This window comes from Mobula hypostoma, chromosome 6 (genome assembly GCF_963921235.1).
Source record: "Mobula hypostoma chromosome 6, sMobHyp1.1, whole genome shotgun sequence".
NCBI classification, from domain to species: domain Eukaryota; kingdom Metazoa; phylum Chordata; class Chondrichthyes; order Myliobatiformes; family Myliobatidae; genus Mobula; species Mobula hypostoma.
In genome coordinates this window covers 70,902,387-70,922,791 of record NC_086102.1, presented here as the reverse complement: position 1 = coordinate 70,922,791, position 20,405 = coordinate 70,902,387, and the positions used below count along the sequence as shown (strand labels likewise).

The 20,405-nt window shown below is 44.3% G+C and overlaps 1 protein-coding gene across 1 annotated transcript in view; it reads right to left on the bottom strand.

The window, feature by feature from the left end:
- The window catches only part of tex55 (testis expressed 55), a 37,808-nt gene that overhangs the window by 7,119 nt on the left and 10,284 nt on the right, over positions 1-20,405 (bottom strand). Inside the window, exon 2 of the mRNA XM_063049918.1 lies at positions 13,366-14,133. Within this exon, the coding sequence (XP_062905988.1) occupies positions 13,366-14,133 (768 nt within the window). The remainder of the gene's footprint in view (positions 1-13,365; positions 14,134-20,405) is intronic.

The following is a 20,405-nucleotide window of genomic DNA, read 5'->3' as shown; positions in this document are numbered from 1 at the left end:
AAAACTAAATTCTCTCATTTGGCACCCTCTCCAAAACCTTTACGTCTTTCAATGATGCACCCAAAATGGAACACATTTCTGTTGTGACTGAATGATACAGCTATATCATGGCATTCTTGTTCTTACATTCTAGTTGTCTATTTACAAAGGCTGAAATAGAATGAGCTTTACTATCTTGCATTATTTATATGAGTTTAGCAGAAATAAAGCCAAATTTTAGAGACACAATCTTCCTATCTTTTCACCGGTTTTATCAATTAACTTCAAATCTCACTGTTTTGGTATCTCTTTTCAGAATCAGATTTAATATGTCATTAGATTTGTTGTTTTGTGGCAGCTGCACATTGCAATAATAAAACTGTAAATTACGATAAGAAATATATAGGGAAATTAAATTAAATAAGTAGTGCAAAAACAGAGAGAAGAATTGTGAAGAAGTGTTTATGAGTTCATTGTCTATTCAGAAATATGATGTCAGAAGGCAAGAAGCTGTTCCTAAAATGTGTGTCTTCAGGTTCCTGTATTGTTCCTTAATGGTAGCAATAAGAAGAAGGCATGTCCTGGGTGAAGGAAGCTCTTGGTGATGGATGCCGTCTTTTTGAGGCATCGCCTTTAAAAGGGGGTTCTCGATGCTGGGGAGGCAAGTGCCCATGTTGGCTGAGTTTGCAACTTTCTGCAGCTTTTTCCAGATCCTGTGCAGTGACCATTCCGTTACCAGTTAGAATGCCATCCACGATACATCTGTAGAAATTTGCAAGTCTTTGGAAACAGACCAAATCTCCTCAAACTCCTAATGAGATATAGTCACTGTCATGCTTTCTTTGTAATTGCATCATTATGCTGGGTCCAGGATGGAGCTTCAGAGATGTTGACACACTGGGAACTTGAAACTATTCACCTTTTCCACTGCCGATCCCTCGATGAGGACTGATGTATGTTCCCTCAACTTCCCCTTCCTGAAGTCCACAATCAGATCCTTGACCTTACTGCTGTTGAGTGTAAGCTTGCTGTTGCGACACCACTCAGCCAGCTCATCTATCTCGCTCCTGTACAGCTCCTCATCGCCATCTGAAATTTTGTCAACAATAGTTATGTCATTGGCAAATTCAAAGATGGTGATTGAACTGTGCCTAGCCACACAGTTGTGGATGTAGAGAGAGTAGAACAGTGGGCTAAGTACACATCCTTCTGATGTGCCCAGATTAATTTTCAGCAAGGAGAAGGTGTTAATTCCGATCCACATTGACCTAGGTCTCCCAATGAGAAAGTCAAGGATCTAGTTGTAGAGGGAGTAATAGAGGTCTAGGTTTTGGAGCTTGTTGATTAGAAATAATGGTATGATTGTGTTGAATGCTGAGCTGTAATCAATAAACAGCAGCCTGATGCAGGTATTGCTATTCTCCAGGTGATCGAAGGCCAAGTGGCGAGCCAGTGAGATTGCATCTCCTGTAGACCTACTATGGTGATAGAGAAATTGCAATGAGTCCAGGTCCTTGTTTAGGCAGGAGTTGATTCTGGCCATGATCAACCTCTCAAAGCACTTCATCAGTCAATATGAGTGCTACTGGGGCAATAGTTGTTGAGGCATCTCACCCTGCTCTTCTTGGGCACTGGTATGACTGTCGCCCTTTTGAAGCAGGTGGGAACTTCTGATTGCAGCAGTGATGTCCCTGAACACTCCTGCCAGTTGGTTTGCACAGGTTTTTAGTGCCCTACTAGGTACACCTTTAGGATTTTACACTTCGAAAGGGTTCACTTTCTTGAAGGATGTTTTGATGTCGGTCTCTGAGACAGAGATCACAGGGTTACCAGACACTGCAGGGATTCTCACAGGTGTCGTTTTATTTTCCCCTTCAAAGTTTGCATGGAAGGCATTGAGTTCATTTGGGTGTGAAGCATCACAGCCATTAATAACATTAGGTTTCACTTTGTTGGAAGTAATGACCTCCAGAACCTGCTACAGCTGATGTGTGTCTGATTCCATCTCTAACTTCAATCGGGATTGTTTTCTCCCTCATAAAGTAGCCTTCCGTAAGTTGTACCTGGACTTCTTGTACAGTACTGGATCAGCAGACTTGAATGCCACAGATCTAGCCCTCAGCAGACTATGAATCTTCCGGTTCATTCATGACTTTTGGTTTGGGCATACCTGGGGTATGTTCTCAAAGGCACACACTCATCCACACAGGTCTTCATGAAGTCAGTGATATCTGTGGCATATTGATTCAGATTTGAAAATGAATCCCTGAATATTTTCCAATACACTGACCCAAATCAGTCCTGTAAGCACTCCCCCTCCTACTCCTTTGACCATACCTTTTTTGGTCCTCATCAATGGTGCTGCAGTCTTTAGTCACTGCCTATACACTGGAAGTAGAAATACAGTCAGGTGATTGGACTTTCCAAAGTGTAGACATAGGATGGTACAGTAAGCATTCTTGATGGTGGTATAACAGTGGTCGAGTGCGTTGGTTCCTCTGGTTCCACAGGTGGTATGTTGGTGGTTGTTGTTCAGAGACTTCTTCAAGCTAGCCAGGTTTTAATCCCTCATAATAATAGGGAAGGCATCAAGGTGTGCTGTTCTGTGACAGCTGATTACAGTGCCTGCCTGATGTTGGCCAGAGGTGGCTACCAGCTGACAGTGAAAAGCTCCATCAGCACATGAAATGTTTGACACTTGACCACTAGATGGTCCAGGTCGGGTGAGCAGAATTGAGATAGAACTGCCATGTTATGATGAGTTAATCATAAAGTATACTCCTGCCTCCACTACCTTTGAAAGACTCAGTTGTCCTATCTTCTTGATAAAGCCCTTCGACTGCAGCACTGCATCCACAATAGAAGGGGTGAGCCATCTTTCCCTGAAGCAAAGTACAAAGCAGTCTCTTATGTCCCTCTGGTATTCTAATTTTTCTCTGAAGCCTTCAATTTTATTTTCCAGAGACTTAAAATTCACCAGCAGGATACTAGGGATTGAGCGTCTAAAGGCTCTGTGTTTCAATTGTACCTGCGTACCAGCTCACCTTCCTTGCTTTCTTATTCTTAAAGGAAAACTACATTCACGACCCAAGTCTGCAGTCCAGAATCCTCCAATTTTGAGTATCAATAGATTTGTTGAACATCTTAAACAATGTTGCTTACTGAAGTACCCATGGCTGTGACTGTGGTTGCAACTGTAGTAGAGCTAAATGGGAATATCCAATGATTCCTATTGGAACTGCATGCAAAGTGTTTCCACTTGTCAGCGCCATCTTTGATTATATTAGCATAATATCCATAATGCAGTTTATTTTGCCTTTTCTCGGTCAAAATGTATTTTGCATTCTCAGCAATAAATATCATCTGGACCTATCCACCCATTCCACAGCATATGCTTATCTAAATTGTGCCTCATACTATCCCTCAGAATTCACACCTCCAGTTTTGTGTCATATAACCTCACAAATGAAGATCATGTTATTTATGGATTTTTCTAAAATAGTATGAAAATGATGTCTTGTTATAAATCCAATCAACAGTAGTAAAGCAATTTCTACACCAACAGTGAGCATTAATCTGATCAAAATATTACAACTATAAATTTACTTCGGGAGGTTGTAATTTTACAGGATAAGTCTTTGTTTCAACTGGCCTTGTGCTGTTACTGAAATCCCCCAATCTGAACCTGTGGGTAATGAACATAAACACTAACAAAAATGAAATAAATATTTTGCTGTTTCAAAAAGTCAAAATTTTAAAATAATTGCCTCAGGAAATAAAAATCCGAACATACAAAATCAGCTTTTCAAAGCCAGAAAATTGGGCAAGCAGTAACTTTAGATTAGCACATCATTGAAAACTTACCTACACCGATGCAAAAAGGAATTAACTTTTTACATTGTGAATGGCTGTAAATATCTGAAGTTTAATCAGACTACTTACTTATAAAGATATCTGGGGAGAAGATTTACAGTCAGTTTCACAGTCTACTGACAGCAAAAGTTGTCAGTTTCACTTCGATAACAGCTGCAAGGACTTAGCCATAATTCTCTTAAGGCAGTACTTTGGTATCTCAATAAAACTATTCAGCTTATGCATTGTCATTATACTAAGAAGAGGTGTGTGACTAACTTCCAAAGGCATTTTATATTCAATGAAGCAGAAAAATCAAAAATAATAATGACTTATTCAAAGAAAATAGAAAGGGAGCTTAACAGAAAGGATTAACTGGCCAAAATGTTGGAGTAATTTTAAATCAACTTTGGAATGCTATGCCTCCATATATTCAGCTTTGTTTCAGCTGGTCTCATGCCAATGTTGACCAAAAACTTGAAACCTCATAAACCTCAATTTCAAACTCACCAGAGCGCCCAACATGCCCTCCCAGACAAATGCAGCAATGGGGCTTGCAAAATGAAACAGGTCACGGATTCCTCACCTTCCTCCGATCTCAACTTGAGCATTTTCCGCAAACAACAGGAATTCTGCAGATGCTGCAAATTCAAGCAACACACATCAAAGTTGCTGGTGAACGCAGCAGGCCAGGCATCATCTGTAGGAAGAGGGAGAGTCGACGTTTCAGGCCGAGACCCTTCGTCAGGACTAACTGAAGGAAGAGTGAGTAAGGGATTTGAAAGTTGGAGGGGGAGGGGGAGGGGGAGATCCAAAATGATAGGAGAAGACAGGAGGGGGAGGGATAGAGCCAAGAGCTGGACAGGTGGTAGGAAAAAGGGATACGAGAGGATTATGAGACAGGAGGTCCGGGAAGAAAGACAAGGGGGGCGGGAACCCAGAGGATGGGCAAGAGGTATATTCAGAGGGACAGAGGGAGAAAAAGGAGAGTGAGAGAAAGAATGTGTGTATAAAAATAAGTAACAGATGGGGTACGAGGGGGAGGTGGGGCATTAGCGGAAGTTAGAGAAGTCAATGTTCATGCCATCAGGTTGGAGGCTACCCAGACGGAATATAAGGTGTTGTTCCTCCAACCTGAGTGTGGTTTCATCTTTACAGTAGAGGAGGCCGTGGATAGACATGTCAGAATGGGAATGGGATGTGGAATTAAAATGTGTGGCCACTGGGAGATACTGCTTTCTCTGTCGGACAGGGCGTAGATGTTCAGCAAAGCGGTCTCCCAGACTGAGTCGGGTCTTGCCAATATATAAAAGGCCACATCGGGAGCACCAGACGCAGTATATCACCCCAGCCGTCTCACAGGTCAAGTGTTGCCTCACCTGGAAGGACTGTTTGGGGCCCTGAATGGTGTTAAGGGAAGAAGTGTAAGGGCATGTGTAGCACTTGTTCCGCTTACACGGATAAGTGCCAGGAGGGAGACCAGTGGGGAGGGAAGGGGGGGAACAATGGACAAGGGAGTTGCATAGGGAGCGATCCCTGTGGAATGCAGGGGGGGGGAGGGAAAGATGTGCTTAGCGGTGGGATTCCGTTGGAGGTGGCGGAAGTTACGGAGAATAATATGTTGGACCCGGAGGCTGGTGGGGTGGTAGGTGAGGACCAGGGGAACCCTATTCCTAGTGGGGTGGCGGGAGGATGGAGTGAGAGCAGATGTACGTGAAATGGGGGAGATGCGTTTAAGAGCAGAGTTGATAGTGGAGGAAGGGAAGCCCCTTGCTTTAAAAAAGGAAGACATCTCCCTCGTCCTGGAATAAAAAGCCTCATCCTGAGAGCAGATGCGGCGGAGACGGAGGAATTGCGAGAAGGGGATGGCGTTTTTGCAAGAGACAGGGTGAGAAGAGGAATAGTCCAGATAGCTGTGAGAGTCAGTAGGCTTATAGTAGACATCAGTGGATAAGCTGTCTCCAGAGATAGAGACAGAAAGATCTAGAAAGGGGAGCGAGGTGTCGGAAATGGACCAGGTAAACTTGAGGGCAGGGTGAAAGTTGGAGGCAAAGTTAATAAAGTCAACGAGCTCAGCATGCGTGCAGGAAGCAGCGCCAATGCAGTCGTCGATGTAGCGAAGGAAAAGTGGGAGACAGATACCAGAATAGGCACGGAACATAGATTGTTCCACAAACCCAACAAAAAGGCAGGCATAGCTAGGACCCATACAGGTGCCCATAGCTACACCTTTAGTTTGGAGGAAGTGGGAGGAGCCAAAGGAGAAATTATTAAGAGTAAGGACTAATTCCGCTAGACGGAGCAGAGTGGTGGTAAAGGAGAACTGATTAGGTCTGGAATCCAAAAAGAAGTGTAGAGCTTTGAGACCTTCCTGATGGGGGATGGAAGTATATAGAGACTGGACATCCATGGTGAAAATAAAGCGGTGGGGGCCAGGGAACTTAAAATCATCGAAAAGTTAACGCAGCAGGCCAGGCAGCATCTCTAGGAAGAAAACTTATCCACTTATCCACTGATGTCCCCTTTCTAGATCTTTCTGTCTCTGTCTCTGGAGACAGCTTATCCACTGATGTCTACTATAAGCCTACTGACTCTCACAGCTATCTGGACTATTCCTCTTCTCACCCTGTCTCTTGCAAAAACGCCATCCCCTTCTCGCAATTTCTCTGTCTCCGCCGCATCTGCTCTCAGGATGAGGCTTTTCATTCCAGGACGAGGGAGATGTCTTCCTTTTTTAAAGAAAGGGGCTTCCCTTCCTCCACTATCAACTCTGCTCTTAAATGCATCTCCCCCATTTCACGTACATCTGTTCTCACTCCATCCTCCCGCCACCCCAATAGGAATAGGGTTCCCCTGGTCCTCACCTACCACCCCACCAGCCTCCGGGTCCAACATATTATTCTCCGTAACTTCCGCCACCTCCAACGGGATCCAACCACTAAGCACATCTTTCCCTCCCCCCCTCTCTCTGCATTCCGCAGGGATCGCTCCCTACGCAACTCCCTTGTCCATTCGTCCCCCCCATCCCTCCCCACTGATCTCCCTCCTGGCACTTATCCGTGTAAGCAGAACAAGTGCTACACATGCCCTTACACTTCCTCCCTTACCATCATTCAGGGCCCTAAACAGTCCTTCCAGGTGAGGCAACACTTCACCTATGAGTCGGCTGGGGTGATATACTGCGTCCAGTGCTCCCGATGTGGCCTTTTATATATTGGCGAGACCCGACGCAGACTGGGAGACCGCTTTGCTGAACACCTACACTCTGTCCGCCAGAGAAAGCAGGATCTCCCGGTGGCCGCACATTTTAATTCCACATCCCATTCCCATTCTGACATGTCTATCCACGGCCTCCTCTACTGTAAAGATGAAGCCACCCTCAGGTTGGAGGAACAATTTTCTCCCTCTATCCCTCTGAATATACCCCTTGCCCATCCTCTGGGTCCCCTCCCCTTGTCTTTCTTCCCGGACCTCCTGTCCCATGATCCTCTCGTATCCCTTTTGCCTATCACCTGTCCAGCTCTTGGCTCCACCCCTCCCCCTCCTGTCTTCTCCTATCATTTTGGATCTCCCCCTCCCCCTCCAACTTTCAAATCCCTTACTCACTCTTCCTTCAGTTAGTCCTGACGAAGGGTCTCGGCCTGAAACGTCAACTGCACCTCTTCCTAGAGATGCTGCCTGGCCTGCTGCGTTCACCAGCAACTTTTATGTGTGTTGCTTGAGCATTTTCCGCTGCTTCTGTGCTCAAAAGAAGAATTTCTGACCTGTTACAGGAACAGAATAGGCAGAACTTCCTGTGCTTTACACTAGACTGTGTAAAGCTCGAAAATATTTGATTCTGATCAGAAATTGTAAAGATTTACAATTCTACTAGAACTTATTCAGACACAGAACTTTGACAATATAGATTCCATAGGTAAATAAATCTGAGATAAGCACACCAATGCTAAATAGTTCCATACCTCTGACATTAATAAAGCACTCTAGCTTGCTTTTATTATATTGTGTCCAAAAAATAATCTGTTGAAAGCAAATCAGAATTTTAATCTAATCTTAATCCCAGTCTTAAAAAAATGAGTGAACTGGGGTATTCACAGAAGTAGTCAGTACAGAATCCAAGGTCATCACAAAACTATGATGTATCCTCATCGACTGATTCCTGCATGGAAAAAATATGTAGAAGAATGACACAGATAGGCCATAATCTATGCTTCAGATTGAGGTACTTCAATTAATTGGTAACCAAACTAAAAAAGTTGTCTCTTTTGACTTATAGACAGCTGTTTGGATGTACCTCTTTTTTATGATTGCAGGAGATATACAGAACCTTTATTTTTAACAGTAAGTAGTTTAGAATACATAGTGTGAATGAATGGTAAATGAAATTAGAGCATTGAATTCTGAACAGTATAGCATAAGACATGCCCACAATGTGCTGACTTTTCAACCAAATGTACAATCAATCTAATCCATCCCTCCTACACAGCCCATCGCCCTCCATTTCTTTTATCCACATGTCTCCCTAAGAGACTCTTAAGTGTTCCTAGTGTATCAGCCTTTCCCACCACCCCCAACAGTGTATTCCAGATACTTACCACTCTCCGTATAAAAAATCTATCTCTGACATCCCATATCTTCCTCCACTCACCTAAAACGATGTCCTCTAGTATTAAACATTCTTGCCCCAAGCTGTCCACTCCATCTATGCCTCTTATAATCATATACAGCTCGGTCAAGTTGCCTCTCATCGTCCTACACACTAAAGAGAAAAGCCCTAGATTGCTCCGCCATTCCTCATAAGACATGTTCTCTAATCCAGGCAGCAACCTGATAAATCTCCTCTGCACCCTCTCTAAAGTTTCTATATCCTTCCTATAGTGAGGTGACCAGAACTGAACATAATTCTCCAAGTGTGGTCCAACCACTTTTATACAACATTCCCTTGCACCTCAGTCCCTCCATCTGCCACTTCTTAGCCCAGCTTTACATCCTATGATCTACAACAACTTTCTACACTTTCCACAATGCCACAGACCTTTGTGTCACCTGCAAATTTATTAATGCACCTTTCCACTTCTTCAGCCAAGATATTTATGTAAGTCACAAAAAGCAGGGGTTCCCAGAACAGATCGCTAAGGAACACCACTAGTCGTGAACCTCCTGGTGGAATAGGATCCATCTACTACCACCCTCTGCCTTCTGTGGACTAGCCAATTTTGAGTCCATGCATCTAAGTTTCCAAGGATCGCATGCCTCTTGACTTTTTGAATGACCTACCAAGGGGAACATATTTAAATGCCTTACTAAAATCCATATACACCACATCCATTGCTCTACCATCAACAAAATGTTTTATGACTTCTTCAAATAATTCAATCAGGCTCATGAGGCTTGACCTGCTCCTCACAACGCCATGCTGACTATACCTAATAATCCTCTCTCCACTCCTCCTCAAACCTTAGCCCTCTGAACGCACTGCCCTCCACTCTCTCTATGCCAATCCCAGCCTTACCATCAAATCTGCAGACAAAGCGGGTGCTGTTGTAGTGTGAGAAACTGACCTCCACCTTGCTGAGGCCAAGCAACAACTCTCAGACACCTCCTCATATCTACTCCTTGAAGAGGACCTCACTCCAGACCACCGGAAAACTGTCTCTGACACCATCACTGGCCTCATCAACTCTGGAGAACTCCCATCCACAGCTACGAAAATCACTATTCCCTTACCCCACACTGCTCGCTTCTACCTCCCACCCAAGATCCACAAACCTGACTGTCCAGGTAGGCCCATTGTCTCTGCCTGTACCTGCCCCACTGAACTCACGTCCACATACCTTAACTCCGTTCTGCACCCCTCGGTTTAGTCCCTTCCCACCTACTTCAGCGATATTTCTCAAGCTCTCAGTCTCCTCACTAACAATCAAATCAAATTCAAGGTTAATCATCATTCAATCATACATGAATACAGCTGAATGAAACAGTGTTCTTCTGTGCAAAACATATACTGCACATCCAAAATAGCGAGCAAAAAAACATAGTCACATATAAAAACATATATATAGCCAGCTTCCTGAGTGACATGTCCTGCAAATTGGTGGTACAGTAAACACACGCACGCAATCCAATCTGTCATTCCACCAATCAAACACTGGAGGGCAGCACGGATGTGAAGGGCCATTCCCCAACTGAGCACAGACGCATGCTACACCACCTCTGGCATCTCCTCTCCTGGACTGCAGCAGCAGGCAAGCCCGCCCTGGCTACAACCGAGGCCACACAGCTTGCCTGCCATCTGTCGTGCCACCAAACAAGGGAAACAGGCCTGCGGTATCTTACATTATCAATGTCCAACAGGGTCTTGTGATCGCAAGAGAAATGTTGAAGGCGATCACCCATGGTTACACTGCACGCTGCCTTCACACACCTACTCCAACGTAGCAGGCAGCAACACAGTCTGCACCCAGTCCAGCACCTCCACCAATGTGCAACTCACTGATGGGGTACCTGAAGTTCTTGGAATCCAGCATTATCTTGCAATAGTAAAAAAAAGAACTTTAACAAAGAAAAAAAACACCTTTGATTGGTCCCTGAGAGGCCACTGAATCCAAAGGTGCTGCCATCTTACCAGAAGGAATAACCTTCAATTCCCTGACCCTGGCTGCCTCATTTTCACTATGGATGTCCAGTCCCGATACACTTCTATCCCCCATCAAGAAGGGCTTAAAGCTCTCCACTTCTTTCTCAATAAAAGAACCAACCAGTTCCCCTCCTCCACCACCACCCTCCTCCATCTGGCAGAACTGATCATCACACTCAACAATATTTAATTGACTCCTTCAGCTTCTCCCACTTTCTCCAGACTCAAGGGGTAGTCATGGGCATCTGCCTTTACATTGGCTACATAGAACAATCTATGTTTCAAGCCTTCCCTGGTAATGCTCCCCAACTCTTCCTCTGTTGCTTTGACAACTGCTTGGTACTACTTCATGCACCCGTGCTGAGCTCGCCAACTTTCCCTCCAACTTCCACCTTACCCTTAAATTCACTTGGTCCATTCCTGACACCTCCCTCCCCTTTCTCAATCCTTCTGCCCCAATCTCTGGAGACAAACTGTCAACCAACATATTTTATAAACCTACTGATTTTATAAACCTATTGTGGGAATCAGTAGGTTTATAAAAGAGCAACTCCACTCCATCCGCCAATAGTGGAATTTCCCAGTGGCCAAACATTTTAAGTCCAATTCCCATTCCAATTCTGACATGTCAGTCCAAGGCCTCCTCTTGTGCCATGATGAGGCCACCATCAGGGTGGAGGAGCAACACCTCATATTCCATCTGGGTAGCCTCCAAACTGATGGCATGAATATTGAGTTCTACTGGTAAGAAATATTTCCCCACCATCTCTCCTCTTTTTCTATTCCCCACTCTGTCTTCTTACCTCTTCTCACCTGTCAATCACCTCCCCCTTGGTCCCCTCCCAATTCCTTTTCTCCTATGGTCCTTTCTCCTCTCATATCAAATTCTTTCTTCTCCAAGCCTTTATCTTTCCTACCCACTTGGCTTCACCTATCACCTACTAGCTATCCTTCTTGCCCACCCCCCACCTTGTTATTCTGCTATCATCCCCCTTCCTTTCCAGTCCCGAAGAAGGGTCTCGGCCAGAAACATCATCGTTTTCTCATTTCCATCGATGCTGCCTGACCTGCTGAGTTCCTCCAGCATTTTGTGTGTGTTGCTTTGGATTTCCAGCATCTGCAGAATTTCTCATGTTTATACCTCATAAGACTATGTTTCTCCAAATGTTGATAAATCCTGTCCCTAAGAATTCCCCATTAGTTTGCCAACACTGAAGTAAGACTCATTCCCAGGTTATTCCTATTACCTCATTTGAATAAAGGAACAATATTTGTCAACCTCCAATCTTCCGGTACTACTCCTGTGGCCAGGAAGAACACAAAGATCATTGTCAAAGCCCAGCCATCTCTTCCCTCACTTAGTGCGATAACCTGAAGTATAATCCATCCATCTCCCTCCCTCCACAAATTAAATACTTTTTCATACTGTCTGCTCCTATCCATGTCCATAGCTGTGCTAAAGATCAGGGGATTGTGCTCATTATCTCCTACTGAGAGATCTGTCAGCTGATTAGGTTCATTACCAAGTACTAGATAGAGTATGGCCTCTCCTCTGGTCACCCTGACTACAGACTGTGTCAGGAACCCTTCCTGGATGCAACTAAGAAATTCCGCCCCAACTAAAACCTTTGATCTAGGGAGGTGCCAATCAATATTATGGAAGTAGAATTCACCCATGACAGCAACCCTGTTATTTTTGCACCTTTCCACAATCTGCTTACTTATTTGATCTTCAGTGGCCCTGTTACTATTGGGGGGGGGGCAGGGGGGTGCTAAAAATATTCTCATTGGAATGATTGCTCCCATCCTGCTCCTGACTTCCACCTACACAGACTCAGTAGACCAGGGGTTTCTAATTGTTTTTGTGCCATGGAACAATACTATTAAGCAAGGGGTCAGAGAACAGAGAACCCCAGGTTTGGAACCCCTACAGTAGACAATCCATCCATGATGTGCTTCCTTTCTGCAGTTGTGATACAATTCCTGATTAGCAATGCCCCTCCCCCATCTCTTTTACGTCCCTCCCTGTCCCTTCTGAAACATCTAAATGCCGAAGCATCAAGCAACCAATCCTGCCCTTGTAACAGCAACATTTCAGCAATAGCCACATCATCATCATTCCATCAACTGATCCATGCTCTGAGCTCATCACCCTTGTTCTTAATATTTCCTGCATTAATTACATCAACCCATCCATCTGACTGCATTCTCTTCCTATCCTCTGCCTATCCTTCCTCACTGTCTCTCTGTACAGTGCCCCTATCTTTACACCAACTGTCCTATCATCTCTCCTAACACTCTGGCTCTCATCCTCTTGCCAGCCTAGTTTAAACTTCCCCGACAGCTCTAGGAAACCTACCCGAAAGGACATTGGTCCCTCTCGAGTTCAGGTGTAACCCATCCCTTTTGAACAGGTCCTCCTTCCCCAGAGGAGATCACAGTGATCCACAAATCAGAAATCACTCACCCCTGCACCAACTCTTCAACCACACATAAGGAAAATCTTGCTTTTATCTACAGCTATGTTATGTAGCAGAAGTAACCAGAAAACAATTTGGTGCAGGAACCCTAAATGATTTCTTTCCTTCTTAGTACAGGGACATTGATGGCAACAGAAAATTTTCTTACCAATCCCTGCCTGAGATCAGCCAGGTCAGCAGAGACCAGGTAAAGGGCCTGTACCCTGCTGGCAGCAAGACTCTTCTCTGTTGTATGTATAATGAGGCAGGGAAGACAAGTAATGATGAAGAACTTCACCCAGCCATTCACAAATTCACACCTCCCTAAGAAGAACCAAACAATATTAACCTGGCACCAGAAAAAAAAAGTCTGCAATTAACTTAAGCTCCTGTTAATCAGATGGACCAGAGTAACTTGCTTTTGAAGTGCCCACCAACCTGAAATATCTGTAGAATATTATGCTTCTCCATATACAACACAGATCGCTTATATGGATCTTCAAAACAGCTTGCAAATTTTTCTTCAACTTCTGTAGACACCTCTGTCTTAGCTGCAGCTGTGGGTTGAATTGTAGCAATTGTTGTAGGTTGTAGCTCAGGTTTAACAGATGTTTCACCTTTATTTATTGGCTCAATTTCGGATGTGGTAATGTCCTGCCCTTCTGCTTCAGCTGCAGTTTCTACCATTGGTTCAGTTACTGGCTGTGTTGCTGGTTCAGCTGCAGTCTCAGCTGTTCGGTTATCCACCGACTTTGGCACTGGTTCAGCTGCAGTCTCTGCCACTGGCTGTGTTGCTGGTTCACCTTCTGCCTCCACTGGCTCTGGCACTGGTTCAGCTGCAGTCTCTGCCACTGGCTGTGTTGCTGGTTCAGCTGCAGTCTCTGCCACTGGCTGTGTTGCTGGTTCAGCTGCAGTCTCTGCCACTGGCTGTGTTGCTGGTTCAGCTGCAGTCTCTGCCACTGGCTGTGTTGCTGGTTCAGCTGCAGTCTCTGCCACTGGCTGTGTTGCTGGTTCAGCTGCAGTCTCTGCCACTGGCTCTGGCACTGGTTCAGCTGCAGTCTCTGCTACTAGTTCAGCCCCTGACTCTGACACTGGTTTAGCTTCAGCCTCTACGATTAGTTCTGACTCCGCTTCTGGGGCAGGAGGAAGAGTTCCTAGCTCATCAGATCCTTTAGTTTCCTTCTCTACAGATTTCTGGTCATCGTTCTTTTCAATAAAAAATGTGAGATTATATCGTTAATAGATGTGCGATTGTTTTAATTTAATGCAAGAAACATTTTCAGTGTCTCCACAAGAAGTACGTCCAAATGCAACTCCCAGCAAAATGTGTACTATCAATGGAGCTGCAAATGGACTCACTATGGAGTTTTTTTTTTAAAGTGGGGTCAAGCAAGAAAGAAAGAAGAGTAAGACAGAAGATGATTACAAACTCTGAATAAAAAATATGGTTATCATACTGGAGGATTTCAATTATTACTTGGAATTGTCTTTGCTCTAAAGGCTCAGAGGGATGTACCCTGGAGAGCTCTTTGATGCAGTATAAGATAGATAAACAAAGGAAGTATTATTGGATCTTGGCTTGCAGAATGTAATAGTTAAGTGCAGGGAGTGTCAGTGGGGTATTATTTTGAAGATAATATATTTTAAAGCGGCTATGGAAATGGACCAGTAATTAAGGTCTTAAATTGTGCTAAGGCCAATTTCATTAACGTAATAGTAGATTTGGCAAAGTTAGACTGGGGTAATCTACTTATAGGTACTTCTGCATCTGCATAGCGGGGAGCAATCAAAGAAGAAGTAGCAAGAGTTCAAGGCCAACATGTTTCTAGAAGGCTAAAATTTAGTGGCAACAACTAGAGGGAACTCTGATTGTCAGAGTATACTTAGGATTGGATAAAGAGCACAGAGGAAGCAAATGAGATAGGTATAGGGAACAACTGACAGGGGAATCCTGTCATGAGGACAAGAGCTCATGGGAGAGGCTTAAAAAATTAGCAAGACTAAGATGGATCATGAAAATTGTTGGCAGGAAGGATTAGGTAAATCTAAAGGGGCTTTCTAAGTATATTAAGGGAAAGGAATAATGGAAATTGTGGATAACAGGAATTCTGCAGACGTTGGAAATTCAAGCAACACACACGATCGTGGCAGATACCTCCTCTTATTTACCCCTCAATTGTGACCCCACTAAGGAGCACCAGGCCATTGTCTCCCACACCTTCACCGACTTTATCCGCTCAGGGGATCTCCCATCCACTGCTACCAACTTTATAGTTCCCACACCTCGCACTTCCCGTTTCTACCTCCTACCCAAGATCCACAAACCTGCCTGTCCTGGCAGACCTATTGTCTCAGCTTGCTCCTGCCCCACCGAACTCGTTTCTGCATACCTCGACACGGTTTTATCCCCCTTTGTTCAATCCCTTCCTACCTATGTTCGTGACACTTCTCACGCTCTTAAACTTTTCGATGATTTTAAGTTCTCTGGCCCCCACCGCTTTATTTTCACCATGGATGTCCATATCCCTATATACTTCCAACCCCACCAGGAAGGTCTCAAAGCTCTCCGCTTCTTTTTGGATTCCAGACCTAATCAGTTCCCCTCTACCACCACTCTGTTCCGGCTAGTGGAATTAGTCCTTACTGTTAATAATTTCTCCTTTGGCTCCTCCCACTTCCTCCAAACTAAAGGTGTAGCTATGGGCACTCGTATGGGTCCTAGCTATGCCTGTCTTTTTGTTGGCTTTGTGGAACAATCTATGTTCCATGCCTGTTCTGGTATCTGTCCCCCACTTTTCCTTCGCTACATCGATGACTGCATTGGCGCTGCTTCCTGCATGCATGCTGAGCTCACTGACTTTATTAACTTTCCCTCCAACTTTCACCCTGCCCTCAAGTTTACCTGGTCCATTTCCAACACCTCCCTCCCTTTTCTAGATCTTTCTGTCTCTATCTCTGGAGACAGCTTATCCACTGATGTCTACTATAAGCCTACTGACTCTCACAGCTATCTGGACTATTCCTCTTCTCACCCTGTCTCTTGCAAAAATGCCATCCCCTTCTTGCAATTCCTCCGTCTCCGCCGCATCTGCTCTCAGGATAAGGCTTTTCATTCCAGGACGAGGGAGATGTCCTCCTTTTTTAAAGGAAGGGGCTTCCCTTCCTCCACCATCAACTCTGCTCTCAAACGCATCTCCCCCATTTCACACACATCTACTCTCACTCCATCCTCCCGCCACCCCACTAGGAATAGGGTTCCCCTGGTCCTCACCTACCACCCCACCAGCCTCCGGGTCCAACATATTATTCTCCATAACTTCTGCCACCTCCAACGGGATCCAACCACTAAGCACATCTTTCCCTCCCCTCTCTGCCTTCCGCAGGGATCGCTCCCTACGCGACTCCCTTGTCCATTTGTCCCCCCCATCCCTCCCCACTGATCTCCCTCCTGGCACTTATTCTTGTAAGCAGAACAAGTGCTACACATGCCCTTACACTTCCTCCCTTACCACCATTCAGGGCCCCAGACAGTCCTTCCAGGTGAGGCGACACTTCACCTGTGAGTCAGCTGGGGTGATATACTGCGTCCGGTGCTCCCGATGTGGCCTTCTATATATTGGCGAGACCCGACGCAGACTGGGAGACCGCTTTGCTGAACACCTACGCTCTGTCCGCCAGAGAAAGCAGGATCTCCCAGTGGCCACACATTTTAATTCCACATCCCATTCTCATTCTGACATGTCTATCCACGCCCTCCTCTACTGTAAAGACGAAGCCACACTCAGGTTGGAGGAACAACACCTTATATTCCGTCTGGGTAGCCTCCAACCTGATGGCATGAACATTGACTTCTCTAACTTCCGCTAATGCCCCATCTCCCCCTCGTACCCCATCTGTTACTTATTTTTATACACACATTCTTTCTCTCACTCTCTTTTTTCTCCCTCTGTCCCTCTGACTATACCCCTTGCCCATCTTCTGGGTTCCCACCCCCTTGTCTTTCTCCCCGAGCCTCCTGTCCCATGATCCTCTCATATCCCTTTTGCCAATCACCTGTCCAGCTCTTGGCTCCATCCCTCCCCCTCCTGTCTTCTCCTATCATTTTGGATCTCCCCCTCCCCGTCCAACTTTCAAATCTCTTACTAACTCTTCCTTCAGTTAGTCCTGACAAAGGGTCTCGGCCCGAAACATCGACTGTACCTCTTCCTAGACATGCTGCCTGGCCTGCTGCATTCACCAGCAACTTTGATGGAAATTGTGGAGCCAGTTAGGTACAACAAGGACATTCTGTGCATGGAGCCAAATTGTACAGCTGAGGTTTTAAATGAATACTTTTCATCATTATTCACAAAAGAATCCACCTTTGTAGCTGGAGAATTCAGTGAAGGGGTAGATAAAAATCTAGTGCAGGCCTCTATGGAAAAAAGGAGGTATTTGATGGCTAAGCAGTCTTAACAGGATGTAATGTTGAGATTTTATAAAGCACTGGTGAGGCCTCACTTGGAGTGTTGTGAGCAGTTTTGGGTCCCTTATCTTAGAAAGGATGTGCTGAAACTGGAGAGGAATTTCTTTAGCCAGAGAGTGGTGAATCTGTGGAATTCTTTGCCACAGGCAGCTGCGGAGGCCAATTCTTGATATATATCTAAGGCAGGGGTTGATAGATTCTTGATTGATCAGGGCATGGTGGGTTACAGAGAGAAGGCAGGAGATTGGGGCAGAGATCAGCCATCATGAAATGGCGGAGCAAACTCGATAAGCCAAATGGCCCAATTCTGCTCAGATATCTTATCGTCTTATGGTCTTAACAGTGAATAAGTCCCCACGATTAGATAAGATTTATCCCAGGCTGCCACACCAGGCAGTGAAAAAGTTTGCCAGTGCTCCATCTGAGAATGTTAAATCTTCACTACACAAAAGCTAGATATTAGATGACTGGAGGATAGCAAACATTGTTCTTATTTTAAGAATGGCAGCAGGGAGAAGCATGGTAACTATAGACCCATAAGCCTAACATCAGTGGCATATAAGATGCTAGAAAAAAAAACTCTGAGGCAAAGGACTATTGATGACTTGGAAAAGCAGTTACTAATCAGAGACAGTCAGCACAGGTTTGTCAAGGGCAGATCCTGTTTGACCAATTTCAATGAATTCTTTGAAGAGGTAATAAAGTGTATCAATGAGGGAAAGACAATAAATATGGTTTGCATTGACTTTAATAAAGTAACTGACAATATCCCATATGGAAGATTGCTTCAAAAGATTAGGAACCATGGGATTCCACAGTAAGTTGGCAAACTGGATCCAGAATTGGCTTGGCAATAAGAGACAGGAGGTGATGTAGAAGACTATTTTTGTGATTGGATGCCTGTGACTAGTGGTGTTCTTCAAAGATCAGTGCAGGCACCCTAGCTGTTTGTAATATGCATGAGTTGGATTTGGACTTGGAAGGTAAGATCAGTAAATTTATAGATGACACCAAGATTGGTGGAGTCCTTACAGTGTGTCAAGTACTATTTGGCTGCAGATGTATTGATGTTGGTAAAATAAGCTGAAAAAATGCCAGTTGTACAGTATATAATCCACAGAAATGTGAGGTACTGTTTTTAGAGAGTACTATAGATGTGAGGATACACCATGAATGATAGGATCTTAGAGAGTATTGAGGAACAAAGGGACCACAGATCTTTGAAGGTGCCAACATAGGTAGATAACATGGTTAGGAAGGCATAGGGCTACCTGCCTTCGTTAGTCGAGGTGCTGAATATTATAAAACTTTGTCTAGACCTACCTGAAGGACTGCAAGCAGTTCTAGTCAATGGTACTGATCTTGCCTCCCACATGCAAATCAAAGTTAGAAATATTACTAACAACTAGGGTCCCAGCAGTGATCTTTATGGGACATGACTAATCACAGGCATCCAAATGCAAAACAATCTTCTACAATCACCCTGTCTCTTATTGCCAAGCCAAATCTGGATCCGGTTTGCCAACTGTTAGATCCCATGGGTCCTAACATTTTCAACCAGTCTCCCATGTGGGACCTTGTCTAAGGCCTTACTAAAGTCAATATAAATCACGTCTAATGCCTTGCCTTCTTTTATACGTGCCATGGGAAGGACGTGATAGCAGTGGAGATGGTACAAGGGAGATTCACCAGGATGCTGCCAAGGATGAATCAGTTCAGTTATAAGGAGGGACAGGAGAAGCTACGTTTTTTTTACTTCCTGGAAAAGAAGAGATTACGAGGGGACATGACTGAGTTATATAGAATTATGAGAAGTATAGACAAGGTGGATTTCAGAAAATGTTTACTCATAACAAAGATACATAAAACTACAGAACATAGATTTTTAGGTAAGAGTGAGTTTCAGAATGGATGTGTAGAGAACCTTCTTCAGCCAGAGAGTGGTAAGTACCTAGAATGCACACTGACAAAATTAAGTGTCTAGATAAGCACTTACACTACTGAAGCACTGGAAAATGGGGTTAATACAGAAGGGTGACACTGGCTGTCATGAACAAGATGAATGAAATGGCTTCTGTGCATGTTGCATAATTCTATGACTCACTGACTCAAAACTGTCAATTTGTTAATTTAATTGAATTTCTGTCGAATAAATATTCTAGATAAGGTTGTTAACAATCTGAAACAATGATTTCAATTCTCAATCCTCAGATGCTGCCTAACCTTTGAGTAATTTTAGCATTCTAAGCCTATATTACATTGATTGCAAGGATATTTTGCCAGACATCTGTATCTGGTACAGCTCTATCATAATTTATTTATTTTATTTATTGAGATTCAGTGCAGAGTGGAATAGGCCCTTCCAGCCCTTCAAGCTGCACCACCCAGCAATCCCCGATTTAACCCAGGCCTAATCACGGGACGATTTACAATGACCCATTAACCTAACGACCAGTACGTCTTTGGACCATGGGAGCACCCAGTCACGGGAAGAACATAAAAACGCCTTACAGGCAGCAGCAGGAATTGAACCCCAGTTGCTGGTACTGTAAAGCATTGTGCTAACCACTATGCTACCGTGTTACCCTCAGGCTCCTCAATATACAGAGTAGACCAAAAAGAGGAAACTGAAAGGTGTACAATCAAAGAGATCTCAGCAATATGATTTAGAAACTGCTATGAATGGACAAATATTATAAAGGTTAAGAGCAAGTGAGATTGGGAAATGTGTCCCACAGGGTTTGTTTTGGGATTACTGAAAGAGAAGACGGTAAATAATTCAAAGAATTATTTCTGTGTAGTAATCAATGGAGATTTTGATACCATTGGGAGTAATTGAGGTGAATAACATAGAAGACAAAGCTTGAACTAAACCAAGTACAGTATTGATATAGTTAGATGCGAATTAGATCTTGTAACACTCCAGGTGTGACCTGAAGTAAGCCAAATCTAAAAATTTCTGTGGCTTTATCTCACTCAGATCAAATGTTGTATTCTCTATATTAAACCTTAA